Below are 15,400 nucleotides of genomic sequence, written 5' to 3' on the forward strand. Positions count from 1 at the left end.
ATGTACAGGAAAAAACCCCACAAGGTGATAAAGCCAAACACGCCTGTTTGTGTGTGACAGAATGTTGACATTGATACATATCTATATCGTGTCTTATGCGTGTGGTGGAGAGCAGTCAGCACAGGGACAGAGTGCAGCTGATAGATATCTGATTTCATTCTTTGTTGGGGGCTTGTCAGTGTGTCGCCAGCTGGCATACTCCTGTGCATAAGTTACCACTTTAGACACAGGTTGACATACCAGAACTGAAAAGAGACAACATGAGCACACACGAGAAAGACCACACACAACAGAGAGACTCTGAGAGCTGACTATTATTTGGCTTTGGACTGTATTTACATGTCCTCCTGTTCTCTGCATTTTAACACTCCTTGTAATAACACACAATAACATGCATACAAGTCATGTAAGGGTGTGCATCATCTTACACAAGAGTGAAGCAATATGGAATACTTTATAACTAGCAATAATGTTAAATGTAAAACTTACATTAACAGGTGAGCTCGTGGGTGACTTGGCTGGTCCTCACAGCAGGGTCCATGGAGGAAAAGAGAGATGTTTTTTCTTACCTGGTCCACGTTGCTAAATGCTGTTGGAACATGGGAAACTACAACGGTGTCATGGAGTTCCTGGCTGGACTCAGGTTTTTCTCACACACACACACACACACACACACACACACACAGGAATTAAGAGAGGGGATATTGCAGTTCTTCATAAAGAGGCTTATAAATGCAAAATAGTTTCTCTTTTGAATATTGGACTCATTTTTTTTTTAACTCTTTTCTCTTTTGCATATTGGTGAATTTCTTTTCTCTTTTGCATATTAAGGAATTACTCACTCAGAAGTTTGCTACTGGTTGTTTATAGGCCAACTTTATTGATGATTCCCTGAATTGACATCAGTCATATTTATTGAATTTGATATTGACTTTTTTTGTTTTTTTATGCTTTGTTTGAGAGTGTTGACCTTCTTCTGCATGTCAAGGAGGCCGTATACTGTTTAGAACACATACTTGTGTGTTGTCTCTCAGCTACCACTGTGATAGATTGTGCCATCTGATTATTTTTGTCATTTTTGATGCATTTTCATAATTGAATAAACAAACAAATAAATCATGACATTTATTAAGAAAAGAAACATTACTAAAAATATTGCTACTGAATTCATAAGCACAGTAAAAATGTCACCAATGATTTCTTCCTACTCTTTTGATGATCTGTTAAATACTTTTAACCTAAGAATGTTAATGCCTTTGAAAAGGTTTCTCCTTTTCTTATTTAAACAATCACTACTAAATGTAAGGCTCCAGAGCATTTTACATCAGGACCCAGAAAAATTAATATTAGAACCTAGAGAGAAAATCGAGGAAACTTTAAACTAAATTTTCATTATGGGGTGGGTTAATTAGTGTATTATTGATAGACTAAATAACCACCCTCTCAATTAGCCCCTTACTCCATTTCACCTGATAAATGTGAAAAGTTTATCTCCTTTTTAATGCCAAAATAAATTGTATTAAGTTGTGCAAAAATACATAGTTTTTTTTTTTTTTTAGATCTATCAAAGTTTAAACCCATTTTTTAGAAAGATTATTTAAAAATCTGTTTACAATCAGCCTATTATATACTTGAATGAAAATAACCTCCTAGAAAGGGGGCCTGGTGGCTCAGTGGTAGAGCATTGGGTTTGGATGCAGAAGGCAGCAGATTCAAATCCCAGTCCAGGTGTGGCCCCCACCCAGCCACCAAGGACAACCTTGGTGTCAGTTCCAAGCCTGGACAAAAAATGGGAGGGTTGCGGCAGGAAGGGCATCCGGCGTAAAAACACATGCCAACTCAATGTGCGGAACATGTTCCGCTATGGCGACCACTGAACAGACAAGCCGAAAGCCGGTGAAAATAACGTTTTACATGACTTTAGATTAGGTTTTAGCTTTTTTTTTTTTTTTTGTACAGAGACGATCTTACATAGTACTGCATAGTACTGCTGATACTCAAATCCACGTAGAGCTCAAGCCAATGATCATAGTCCATTTAATTCCTTGGTGCCGTGTATTGATAAAATTAATATTTGTATGCAGAAACGTTTTCCAAAATATATTAAGTTATTGCTTTTGGACCCGCAAAATAGAATAATAATAAAGAACCACTTGAGGAATTCATTCTATAGTGCCAGTTCCATCATATGAGATTTGGACTTTACTTTTAGTGCTATTCGATTATGAAGACTGCTTTTTATCACCTGAAAGATAAAAGCAAAATCAGAGATGTGTTTTTTAAACATGACCTGTAAAAACTGATATACAGGTGACAATTTTCTTTGTCTCCTCCAGGTCTCGCAAAGTCCTAAAAATGTGGCAGTTTATGGACCAGTCAGACATAGAGACCATGAGAAGCTTAAAGGATGCCATGGCTCAGCATGAGTCTTCTTCTGAGTACAAGAAGGTTGTCACCAGAGCTCTCAACATCCCAGGATGCAAGGTGTGTTTCGTTTTTTTTGGGTGGCATTTAGGAATTTATTGGTGTAGTTTATCATGCGTGCTAGTTTGGAAATGATAGTAAATTTATAGTAAACATTCCCCTCCCCAGCTGTGCAGTGTCGGTCCAAGCCCGGTAGAAATTGGGGAGGGTTGTGTCAGGAAGGGCATCCGGCGTAAAAACTGTGCCAAATCAACGTGTGTAAAAGTAAATTTGTTTCCGAAAAATAATAATTAAAAAAATCTCTTGCAGCCTTAATGAAATGTGTTTCTTTGTCCTGTCATGTCACCTTAGGTGGTGCCGTTTTGTGGGGTTTTTCTGAAGGAGCTGAGTGATGCTTTAGATGGGACTGCAAGCATCATCAGTCTTAAACCATCTCCAGATAACACTGAGGACTCTATAGAGGTACAGGGCACATCGGTCAGAATGCCCAAACATAAACCTTCTTGTATATCCATCCAGTAAGTTTCAGCGAGCTTTGTTTTGTTTGTCCTCGTCTCTCTAGTTTGTGTCGGATTTCAGCGGCCAGCCCAATTTTATGTCTCGGTCTGGTCCAGATGGGTTACATGTTCCAGAAAAAGAAGCTACTGTCAGCAACATCCTTCAGATTATCAGGTACTGCATCCTTGAAGGTTTTGTTTTTCCAAAAAGAACAGAGGTGAGATGGTTTGACATGCAGATAAAAAATACAATTTATGTTGTTTGTCTGCTTCTCTTTGAACTATTTATAAAGTGTTCAAATGTATTTGCACCAGACTTTACTATGACTCTTCTGTTTCTGCTCCTCAGATCTTGCAATCGTAGTTTAGAAGCAGATGACCCTGATGAGGTGTCCACCAGTCTGCCTTCTACTGGGCTATCCCCTGCATCCAGAAACAACTCTTTCAGGGACCGCTGCCGCAATCAGTCAGTACTTGTTTTTCTTTTTGTTTTTTTACATGGCTAGGCTTACGTTTTACATTTTGTTTACCCCAAGACCAGAGGTCTTTCAATGAAACTTAACTGGAGTTCATAAAACATTAAAGTCCATTCAGCTGATCCACCAAAGGCTGTTTTTTTTTTTTTTTTTGTATTGATTTTAACTCTATTTCTAGGATATGATTACTTTTATTTAACTTTGCAGCAAATCTCTTTCTGTGCTTAATATCATAACATAACATAACATTTTAAACCCATATTTAAAATTTAAGAAATTATATACCTATCTTATGTCAATATAAAACATAAATAAAACACTTTAAAAGGATCAATCACTTAAAGTTCAAACACCAAAATGTTTAAATAAATTAAGTATTTAATTTTTAATTTAGCATATCCTGCCAAAGGACTTTTTCTATAATCAAGTTCTGAATGACTGGATTCTCACTATTCTCACTTTTCTTTACTACATTACTGCTTTGCATACACAGACTTAGCGGTTTCTGAAAGGCAGTAAAGGACAAGCCACCACAACAGTCTTTGTTGAAACAAACTGATCTAATTCCATGTTATATTAGAATCTTTTTAACTGTGCAGTTTGCTTTTCATAAATTTATTTTCATAAAAATAGATTTACAGATTGTTATTGAGATGAGGTGATGCTTACATAAACCCCTTGATGAAAAGACGATTTTAGTTCCTGACTGGGCAGGAAGGAGCAGAGCTCTGGTGCTTTTCAGCACACTGGTGGCAGTTAGCTAGCTGGAATTTGGACACTAACTTGCAATGTTAAAAAAATGATTTAATTTCAGTTTGGGGCTTTGTTGTTTATTTTAACAACATCTGGATTATCTCCTCTCTTTTTTTAGACAGTTTTCACTGACTCTAAATTATTGCTTGACATTAGAGCTCAAAATAACTGTAATTTATTGTAGATAGGTGTAGAGTGTTCCTCCATCTGAGCTGTGGTGCAGATATAAATCACAGTTTGTACTACAAAATGTAAAAGAAATCTCTTCCTGTGTTCCTGTTGTTTTTTCCCCCACTAGGACTTGTGTCAAAATATCTATGTCCATTCTTACTCCTTCTTACGCTTCCTCCTCTCTCTTCTCCCATTCTAGTTCCTATTCATTTAGGACAGCGCCAGAATCAAACCATGTTTTGTAAGTGGTTAAAAGTTTCAGGAGTTTAAAAATGTTAGCTAACATGGACATGGTTTTCGCTGCAGTTTGGGTTTTAACTTGTGTAATCGGGAAGGAATGTGGAATGGCAAATGCATGATAATTATATTACATTTTTTTAGCTTGTTCATGCACTATGGTACGGAGTATATTTTTGTGCTGTTTGTTGTTATGTAGATGGAGGTAATTTCTTACTATTTACTGGATGTCAATACATTTTAATTAACAATGCTTTGCATCACTTGCTGCAGTAGTTGAAATTAAATGTGGATAAATATGACTGTTAAAAATAATGCATTTAGTTAGTTTACTGAAAGATTATTACTAAATATGGTTTTTCAAAATTTGTTTCCAACCCCACACTGCATCTGTGTTCCTGGATTGCAACTACTTTCCATCCTCAGTTTTATGGTCGGGGATTTGTCAGATTCGGATGGTGACCTGTCATCTGAAACGGCAGTGAAAGAAGTGGAGTTCCAAGGGACTGAAGAGACACACAGAGCTTTCAGCCATGGCACCGAGCTCATTCCCTGGTAAGAAACAAACATAAAAGACAAAAATGTACTTTGGCTCAAAAGACTCTCCACAATCTTTATATTCCCTTTTCTAGGTATGTGTTGTCACTACAACCAAATGTTCACCAGTTTCTGCTTCAGGGGGCTACGGTCATCCACTACGACCAGGACAGCCATCTCACAGCTCGCTGTTTGCTGCGACTGCAGCCTGATAACACAACACTTACTTGGGGTAAAATCATTTCCGTATAATTTAAGGCACCTCTTCCTTTTTCCTTAGCTTTGTAATACATTTGGCTTATACTGTATATTCAATTTATGCCCATCAGATGAGCCCCAGTTACCCTAAATTATTATTCTTTAAACAAATGGAAAACATTCATCTGTGATAATAAAAAGGTCACATTTCCTATCACAAGATTAAATTTAGAATATGTTTATTTAAGTAGCAAAGCACCATGTTGGAAACACTGACAATTTCAACAGGTTGTCAAAATGTCAATCTGAGCATTTACTGCATTTGAAACATGTACATGTTTGGATTTATTGCAGGTAAGCCTCAGAGTGGAGGCGCTTTCCCTCCAGAGCAACCACTGGGGTTAGGACAAACTGTAATGGCAGGATTAGCAGAAGGTCTGCTGGATCTTGGAGTGGTTAAGGTTTGTAGAAAATAACAATTGTGGTGTTTTTTTGGTCTAGTCTACAGTGAATATTTGAAGTCCTTTAAACTAGTGTAATGTTGCATTTTTTTCAAACAAATACATTGTAATTCGCTTTTTCTTTTAGCTTGTATTGATGTCAGAAAACTGAGCTGCTGTATTCCAAAAATATTCATTTAGTAATAAAGATTCACAAAGCTGCATAGCAAAAATTTGTATCTTGCAGGAACAGTGAGTTTTTTTGAGTTATACGATGCATCATATTCCTGACTTGTTTACGTTCTTGTGTAGGCAGTGTTCCTGGGTCACCAGGGAGTGGACGTACATGCTGTGTGTTTGCAGAACAAATTGAGCCAGTTGACAGTGGAGGAGAATGGTCTCAGCCTCCTCTACGGTCTCAGTACCACTGACAACAGGCGAGTTCTTTATTAAAATTTATGAAATTTGGTTTTTAAACATGACTTCATTACTATACTGGTATTTTGGTTTAACACCCTACGGATGACTAATATTTTTATGTCCAAACTACTGCCACTAGGCTTATACACTTTGTGGCCCCCAACCACACGGCAGAAATACTTCATAAGGGCCTGTCAGAGTTGGTGAATGCAAACAGAAAATTAAAGAAGTTTCCTGACCAAAGGTTGCAGTGGCTAAGGAGGCAGTATGTCAGCTTATATCAGGTATGAAGTTTCCCAGTAAAAATGCTTTACGTACACACACCTTGTTTTCATTTGTTGGAATAAAAAATGGTCTGATTTGAAGGCCTACTGAACTGAGGTGTTGTGGGATGATATAAAATCAAAGTATTATAGACGTATTTTCAGAATTACACATTATCCTCCCTCTATATGTACCTTTTTATTTTATTCTTATTATTCTTCTGCTTGCAAAAGCAGAGCCTGAGGAAAACCAAAAACCATATGATTTGAAATGATGAAACTGGAGTGTTTGCTTCTGTCTTGTCCATTTGAGCTTAATGCGTGTGTGGGTTTTTGTCTCTGTTAGGAGGATGGTCGGTATGAAGGCCCTACACTAGCCCATGCCATTGAGCTGTTTGGCGGTCGTAGGTGGAACATGGGTACAGGTGGAGTGGAGAAAACTAGCGCCCAGAAAAACAGCCCTCTGAGCATCAACGATAAGACCAAAAAGAAGAAGAAAGTCCTTGTCAGGGTCAGTACAGGAAAAAACCAGCAAAACACTTACAGTACGAAGTTCAGTCTTTATTCACACTGTACTCCTTGTCTACCAACTCACATGCATTCTGTATTAGCAACCGCATTCTTGTATTATGTTTACACATCCAACACAGGGAGACAGTGGAGATGCCACAGATGACGAGATGATTTCTAGAAAAACACGGAGTTGTAAGGAGGGACTGTATCGGAACGGACCAGAGTCCGACAGCATTGACCATGAAGATCCAGGTGACTTTAGCTGTGAATTTATCCAACTGTTTAAATTCACAGAAAAAATAGAAAATTTGTAGAAGTATGTCAAGTAAAGATCCAGCTTAGGAAATCGATTAATATTATTATTATTATTTTAAAAAAATGTTATTTAAAAGAATAAAGCCATCTTTAGTATACATAACTTCTTATGGCAATTTATTACTTTTAAAGTTGGTTTACCCTTAGTTGTCGTTGTTTCCATAGAGGATGGTTTCCCTGGACCATTTGCCCTCTCATCCAGTAAGAACTCAGGATTACTAGCCTCTTCTTCTTCATCCTCTTCTTCGTCCAGCATGGCAGGATCCTGCCAGTCCCGCCCACAGTCTTCTCCAATCCTTTCTGGTACTGCAAAGTCACAGCTGGGGTATGTATTAACAGTGGTGGTGTGAAAATTTGACCCTCTTAATGTGGATAACCTTCCTTTTAGCTTTACGGTTGAGACATTTTCCCTTTTTTTTTTTGTGGGTTGTAGGGCATGGAGCAGCCGGTCCTGGCATGGTCGAGGTAAAGGCTGTTTCAAAGGGTTTCAAAATCTAATGATTTCTGACAGCACCATGAGCTTCATTGAGTTTGTTGAACTCTTCAAATCATTCAGGTACATACTGAAAATTATTTAACTACATCTTCCTTTTGGCCTTTTTGGTTCAGTCTAGCAGCAAGCTAAGATACTGTCACTTAAATGCATGTTTTTCCCACTATTTTATTAATAAATATACACTAGATTGTTTTTGGTATAGCTAATTGTTTTTCTTTAAAGAAAACCAAATTCTCACATTATGTTCAGCATTTTCCATGTCACTCCCTCTTGTTCTAAAATTGTGATTATCAACGGCGGCTAAAGACGGTGTGATAAAACAAATTCAACAAACATTTCTCAGTGTTATCATACCTTTTCTGCAGAGCACTCTTGTCTGTAAAATATTTAGGTTACATAATGATTTCCTTCAAATGGAAGGAAACAATGTTTTGTCTTGATAAGCATTGGATTATTTTCATACCAGTCTCCCTACATTTTTTGGATTGTAGTGCATCCATTCATCTGCTGCCCAGCAGTTTCCTTTTAAATTCAACACTATAAAATATAATCAAAGGTTCCTGGGTCTTATCTTGCAGTAAAACTAAATATATGCAATGTATGGAATGTCAGGATATTTATTTAATCCCTGTGTGTAAAATGAGTGTATTAGTTAGGATTGAATATTTTCCTGAAATCAGGTAGCATAGGGGTAATACTTCTATATTACAAGCTAACGGCTATAATTTGCCAAAAACAAAACAACAGGTTTATGTGAATAATAGGTTGTTAAATGTGCATATATCTATGTAATAGGATGTTAAAACCTGGGTATAAATAGCCATAAATCATAAATACTGCTCCCCCGTTGTTATATTTTAAAGACCTAAAGTGCAAATGTAGCTTAAGATGGCTTCACTTGTAGGGAGTTGTCATGTCAGCACAAAGATTACAGCTTATCAGTACAAAGTGGGTAAAATAGCTAAAAGTCTAGGTATTGTTGCCTCCACAGTATCCGAAGTAGGAAAGACCTGAAGGAGCTGTTTGACACCTTTGCCGTTCCCTGCAGCCGTCCAGAAACAGCCCCTCTCTACACCAACCTCAGGATAGACGACAACGAAACAGGGCTACAACCAGACCTCGGTAGAAGAGTTGTTCTGTTCACTTGTACAGTATATTGTTAGCAGACCAAACAAGGACAGGCATTTGTGATTTCTCTTGTTTTCTCTTCTTCCATTTCCACCGAATTTCTTCTCTCTACAGACTTGCTAACCCGTAATGGTTCTGATTTGGGCCTGTTCATCCGAACAAAGCAGCACATGTCTGACAACCAGAAGCAAATCTCAGATGCCATTGCAGCAGCCAGCATTGTGACCAATGGCACAGGAGTGGAAAATGCATCACTAGGTGTCTTGGGATTGGCTATCCCACAGCTCAATGATTTCTTAGTCAACTGTCAGAGAGAGCACTTGAGCTACGATGAGATTCTCAGCATTATACAGGTAGAGTGTGGATGTTTGATTGTAAGGATGACACCTACAATTAATTACATTTCTGAAAAGAAGAATATGGTGTGTACTGTCATTAGAAGAAGAGAGGAGATTAAGAAATGCATGATACAGATTTTCTGTGTTCGACAGATGAATTGATAGTATACAGCGGATAGAAACCAAAGACACAAGGAAGGAAAAGAGACTGTGATCAATACTATTAATGAATTGTTTAATGTTGTTTCTCCTGCAGACATTTGAGCCCTCATCAAGCATGAGACAAATGGGTTGGATGTCATTTGAAGGCTTTGCAAGGTATAATAAATCTGTTTCTTATTTTACTGTAAGACAGCTTACTGAAATATTTAGCCGAAATTCAGATAAATATGGTACATGAATACATAATTGATGAAAAATATAGATATTTCTCTGTTTAAAACATTTTGTACATACACACTAAAGTTGATAAAACACTGTCGCCTATCCTTTCTGTTTCACAGATTCTTAATGGACAAGGAGAATTTTGCTTCTCGTAACGAGGAATCCCAAATGAACCCACAAGAGCTGCAGTACCCGCTATCCTACTACTACATTGAGTCATCCCATAACACCTACCTGACTGGACACCAGCTCAAAGGAGAGTCTTCTGTTGAGCTTTACAGTAGCGTAAGTCAGCAAATTAAATTACCCTTAACTCCTATTTATGGATTATGTTGATACTTAACTGTGAATATCCTGGTTTCTTAGGTGCTGCTTCAAGGGTGTCGAAGTGTTGAGTTGGACTGTTGGGATGGAGATGATGGCATGCCAGTTATTTACCATGGACACACACTGACCACAAAGATACCCTTCAAGGTTAGAAATCCATATAAGTAATGTATTGATTTTGACAAAATTTGCTGTACTCCAGGCAGAAAGCCTACTGGTTCTCTAAACCAGACAAATGTGAAATGAAGTTCTATTGAAGGGTTGTTTTAACAAATTACATTAGTATGTTTTTTTTTTTTTATTTAATTTGATCTCTTCCATTTTCCTTCAGGATGTAGTGGAAGCAATTAACCGGGCCGCATTTGTCAATTCAGACATGCCGGTGATCCTGTCTATAGAGAACCACTGCTCTCTTCCTCAGCAGCGCAAGATGGCTGAAATCTTCAAGGTATGTTTTTAAGTGTTATGTTTTTCAGTTTCAGGTTTAAGTTGTTCAATCATTTTCCACATGTTTAGGATGGGCCTAAAATTATGCCCATTTTTCTTTAAATACTAAGGAAATTTACTTAGGGTCCCTTGTGGATCAGTGGTAGAGGACTGGGTTGAGATGCAGAAGGCCACGGGTTTGAATCCCACCCCACCAGGTGTGCTCCGCTGTGGTGTCCCCTGAAGGGACAAACTGAATGCCATTAATCTTTGACTGTAGAAAATGCACCAGTAACAGCTTTAGCTTTCCATGCATGCTCCTTTTTGGTAATTCCCTGAATTAAAGAAGCAGGAAAAATACAAAGCAATACAGCTACACCTTTAAAAATTCTAGTTTCTCATCTGATGCCATCACGCCAGTTGTTGCAACAGCTTTTTAACTTATTTGTTTTCCTTGGCCAAGTTTTCTTAGCTGCTCTGGGCATATAAACTGACATGCTTCCAGTCAGAGGTTTATTTATTTTTTTTTATCTTTAGACCCTTCCTTTTCTTTTTTTATAAGTTACATACTCAAGGCTGTGCATTTCTGTGCATGACAAGTACATCACCAAATGTCATCATGCTTTCATCTAACGAAACTTCCCAGCATTTCATCCTCCCTCGAGATGGTCTACAGACTGGCTTGATAAAGAAAAGTCTTTCATGTTCAGTCAGCTCTGTGTCTCTGTGCTACTTACTTCACCATGAGTCTGTTTACTTATATGATGTTTTGAGTTGATAAAAGCACTTTCATTTTCTCAAGCTGAGGATTCCTGAAGTTTTGTAGCTTGTCTATGCTTGTGTGCACATCATTTATTGATGTCTGTCTGTCATGTTTAACTATGTATTCATCAGGCCGTGTTTGGGGAACGTCTCGTGACACGCTTCCTCTTTGAAAGCGACTTTAGTGATGACCCTCACCTGCCTTCACCCCTGCAGCTCCGGGGAAAGATTCTCCTCAAGAACAAAAAGCTCAAAGCCCACCAAGCACCAGTGGACATCCTCAAACAGAAGGTTGAGAAGAAAGTACTGTATATACTGTATAAGAATATATATGTGCATGTAAATAATTTATATCTAATGTACTGTAAGACATCCTTTAAATACCCTCTAAAGTAGCATTAGCACATTGAATATTTAGCACTGTCAATCATTAGATTGCTGCCAAATATAAATAATAGATGTTAATGTACTCAAATGTGTATGCCATCGCAATGTTTTCACCCCCTAGCATATGTGGTGCAGTATACACTATAAATTCTCTGCAGTTAAGGGCTTGGCTGTTCACAGTAACGAGGATATAGCTCAGACTTGGACACAGTTAAATGTGTGCAAATACTAGATTTCCTCACTCATATTTTGACATTACTAATTGTTATATTTTAACACTTTGTAAATAATTACAATGATAATAACTTCATAAACTTTTCACAGGCTCACCAGCTGGCTCACATGCAGGCCCAAGCTAGCAACGGCCTGCCGGGGGTTACTTCACCTGGCAGCCATCCCAATGAGGAAGAGGAGGAGGAAGAAGATGAGTACGACTATGACTATGAGTCTCTATCAGATGGTAAGCAGGACCAAGGAAGGAAAAGTGCAAAACTAACACAAAAACTGAACTAAACACAATAATTAATTTGCATCCTAACGTAGTAACCCTAAAACCATTTTCTGTTCACACCATTTTCTTTTTAACACTTGCCTCTCTCTTTATGTTGACTTTCTACTTTCACTCCCATCCTTTCCTGTTTTATCCTGCCTCTTGTCTACTTAGCTGATGTCCTCACAGCTTCTACTGCCTCGTATGGCCTGGAAGGTAAATGCACAGCTCCAATGCACCTCTACAAGTGCCAGTGTTTTCCTTTAATTTGGTTTCGCAGTGGATTAATTCTCTTAGCTCAGTTAAAACAATTTAAATGTAATATAATCCTTTACACAATAACCTAAAAATGTTGCTTACAGACATTGAACACACAGCTTAACTTTTTAAGGGGACACATGCTTCTTGGATACATATGGGTACAAATTAACATGCATTTGTATACCACTGCTTAGTAACTGTAGAGGAAACACTGGTATATAGATGTGCGTTAGTGATATGCACCATGGCTGTAAAATGATTTTTGTATGTGTGGCACAATGCTTTGGCAGCTAGCTTTCTGCTTTTTCAAAGGTCAAAGCCTGTTAATTTGTATAAAGTCTTGCATGCCAATCAGCAGTTCAGCATCTGACTGCTAAATCCAGTACAAACCCAAGGTCATTGCATTTAAATATTAAACTTGATTGTAAAAAGACAATTCTTGATGTCTAATAAATTGAGGACAACAGTGATTGTTCTTCAGATGTTTTGACAACAGCAGTGACTTTAGGACTAAGTTCTAAGCAATCGTTCTAATTCATATTGGCATTAGAATCTCAATTAGGGGCCAGCAAAGTGTATTTATTACTACAATAAAAAGTTAGTGACATCACTTTGTTTGCTATGATGTATTCTTCTTTTAATCCCATTACTTAACTGCAATAATACAAGCAAGCATCCCAACCACCCATCTTACCACAACAATGTTTCTTGTGACATTTTGTTATTATGCAGTCTGTGTATCCTTCTTCCAAAATGACTTTAAATCTTATTTTGAATCATATTCCATCATTTTGATTAGTGTTAAGTATAACCTGAATATATTGGTTTTATAATTTTTTTTTTTAATTATATATATATAAGTGTGATGTAAGCTTGTATTGTTTGTGTGCCTTTGTGTCTGACCTGCTTGATTTGTAGTATATCCTGAATGTCCTGCTTTAAGAGGTCAGGCTACAGTATATTTTCTGACATACAGTATGTATAAATGCAGTGCTTTGTACTGTGTGAATGGGGTCATGACTGTAAAAGATATGAAAAAGAATTTTATTCATTTCAGTCAGTGTTTGAACAATATCATCTTTGCATGCTTCTGTTTCTCCCACAAACACATCACCTCCCTTCCTATCCACTCTTTACTGTATTTGTCTGTGACCTCGCCAGTGGCTGAGAAGGCTCATCAGAGTATCAAAACAAAGCCATCTGGTTTCTCAGGCCCTACGTTGCCCCTGCACTAAACAACAGACCAGGGGAAACTACCCTGTCCCGATCCCAGTCCCAGTCCCAGCACTGCTCTCTCCTAATCCCTGCCCTCTGTGTCTTCTTTGGAAGAACTTACCGGTCATAGGCCTCTCAAAAAACTTTTCTCTACTCTAAAAAATATGGCATGTTTCCACGTTGGTGCTTACTACTTTAGTACAATATCAACCCACGAGACAGCTATTAAGACATCCTGGATAGAAAAAAAAAAAACCCACCCTTAACTATTTAGATTTTATAATGCACTCTTGGTACTCAAAATCAGTAGGCCCTACAAAGCACTTGAGTGTAAAGCTGCCAAGTTACCACCATTCCTCATTTAACAGTAGCTCCTTTTCAAAAGTCTGGTGCAACTCACGTTCTCTGGCCACAGTCTACAGCATGACATTCGGGGTCATCTCTGTTGCTAAACTCTATTCTAAGGAAGAGAATACACACGTCAGTAATTAAATTTGTTTTCTGTGATAAAAAGCTTCTTCATAATCAAGTTGATGTTTCTTTTTGTGGTTTTGGCCACAATGACAGTGTAGGAGGGAATAACTTCCTACTGTTGCTCCAATTTAAAATTGATAGATGTGGCCTTATATATATACCAATAAGGAGGGACTGCTGCAGGTCTGTTTGGGAACACGTCAATTGCACAAACACTTCCTCCTACTTAAAATGAGATGCAGACCAGGTAGAATTACAAATTAAAAGTTCTTTTAAGGCACCTGTGAATGACATACTGAAACAATGTGCAGTTTGGAAGTTGTTCTTTTGTAGAAATCAGAAGAATAATTCATTAGAGCACATACAATCATATGCGGCGCAAGTGGGACACTTTTTTGTTTTTCATGAATCTTTGTGAGGCCTTGCTAAGGATCTTTTTGGATGAGTATTACCTGAATGATCTCCACAGACACATTGATCTGATGTGGCCAGGGAGTCATGTTAACACAATGCATTGTAATTTCTGTTTAGATAACATTCTTGATGACAAGCCAGAGGGGAAGGTTTCAGCAGACAAAGAAGAGCAACCTGTTGATGAAATACCAAAGAGGATGAAGAAGGCTGACAGCACTACACAGAGCAAGGGAAAGGTGGGGAACTACTGGATTAAAGTGACGTACCTGCTTTTAAAGTGACTAGTGGTTTGCTAGGAGGATGTACTCCTGTTCCCACACTGTTTGTGCAAAAAACGTTTAGCCCCTGCTCCAGTAGTACATCACTGTCTCTTCAAGAGAAAAGGTTAACTGTGTTTTCCGTGTCTACCTGTGCCTGTAGGTGTTTGACATGGAGCTGGGCGAGGAGTTTTACCTTCCTCAGAACAAGAAGGAGAGTCGACAGATTGCCCAGGAGCTGTCCGACCTTGTCATCTACTGCCAGGCTGTGAAATTCCCCGGTAGAGAGAATTTTATCATTCTGTCTCTTTGTTACACACAGTTCTATCTCTTCTCCCACAGTAAAAAGTGTTTCATTCATTGTGAAACTCTTTCTTCCACTCTCTCCACTTTTACTTTTGAGATGCTATAAGTTTTACTATCTGCTCTTTTCTGGTCAACTCTAATCCACTTCTATGTTCTATGTAAGAGGTCAAACCTTGCCCCATGTTTAAATTCCTTTTATCGTGTACCACTTAGGATCCCAGTGCTACACTCTCCCACACAGGACACCCACCAAGTTGACGAAACCCAACTTTCCCATGGGGGGAAAGATATGGTTTATTGTGCTGTCAGTTCCACAGCACAGCGACAATAAAGTTATTTTACACTTTTCAGTAATAAACTCTGGTGGCTTAGTAGATAAAGGCACCGACTGCTGCTATATTTCTCAGGTCTAAATGTAAAACTGGAAAATGTGTTTTCTCTGCTGTCTGAGTATTGAATACATGAAAATGCTCCCCGTGGAAAGTTAAGGA

At 38.1% G+C, this 15,400-nt stretch overlaps 1 protein-coding gene across 13 annotated transcripts in view; it reads left to right on the forward strand.

Moving 5' to 3' along the window:
• Positions 1-15,400, forward strand: part of plce1 (phospholipase C, epsilon 1) — an 82,000-nt gene that overhangs the window by 59,018 nt on the left and 7,582 nt on the right. For 5 of the 13 annotated variants that reach the window (XM_067487629.1, XM_067487633.1, XM_067487631.1 and 2 more), the window contains 26 exons: positions 498-643; positions 2,337-2,484; positions 2,776-2,886; positions 2,987-3,096; positions 3,271-3,387; positions 4,521-4,562; positions 4,985-5,113; positions 5,191-5,327; positions 5,648-5,754; positions 6,046-6,170; positions 6,293-6,437; positions 6,763-6,927; positions 7,067-7,181; positions 7,410-7,569; positions 7,678-7,800; positions 8,732-8,862; positions 8,983-9,221; positions 9,463-9,524; positions 9,710-9,875; positions 9,957-10,064; positions 10,249-10,365; positions 11,238-11,408; positions 11,817-11,952; positions 12,157-12,198; positions 14,464-14,582; positions 14,767-14,884. In XM_067487629.1, coding sequence (XP_067343730.1) covers positions 498-643; positions 2,337-2,484; positions 2,776-2,886; positions 2,987-3,096; positions 3,271-3,387; positions 4,521-4,562; positions 4,985-5,113; positions 5,191-5,327; positions 5,648-5,754; positions 6,046-6,170; positions 6,293-6,437; positions 6,763-6,927; positions 7,067-7,181; positions 7,410-7,569; positions 7,678-7,800; positions 8,732-8,862; positions 8,983-9,221; positions 9,463-9,524; positions 9,710-9,875; positions 9,957-10,064; positions 10,249-10,365; positions 11,238-11,408; positions 11,817-11,952; positions 12,157-12,198; positions 14,464-14,582; positions 14,767-14,884 — 3,289 coding nt within the window. The remainder of the gene's footprint in view (positions 1-497; positions 644-2,336; positions 2,485-2,775; positions 2,887-2,986; positions 3,097-3,270; positions 3,388-4,520; positions 4,563-4,984; positions 5,114-5,190; positions 5,328-5,647; positions 5,755-6,045; positions 6,171-6,292; positions 6,438-6,762; positions 6,928-7,066; positions 7,182-7,409; positions 7,570-7,677; positions 7,801-8,731; positions 8,863-8,982; positions 9,222-9,462; positions 9,525-9,709; positions 9,876-9,956; positions 10,065-10,248; positions 10,366-11,237; positions 11,409-11,816; positions 11,953-12,156; positions 12,199-14,463; positions 14,583-14,766; positions 14,885-15,400) is intronic. The other 8 variants (XM_067487632.1, XM_067487634.1, XM_067487639.1 and 5 more) reach the window with 6 other exon arrangements.

The sequence above is a fragment of the Channa argus genome, chromosome 20, assembly GCF_033026475.1.
Source record: "Channa argus isolate prfri chromosome 20, Channa argus male v1.0, whole genome shotgun sequence".
Taxonomy (NCBI): domain Eukaryota; kingdom Metazoa; phylum Chordata; class Actinopteri; order Anabantiformes; family Channidae; genus Channa; species Channa argus.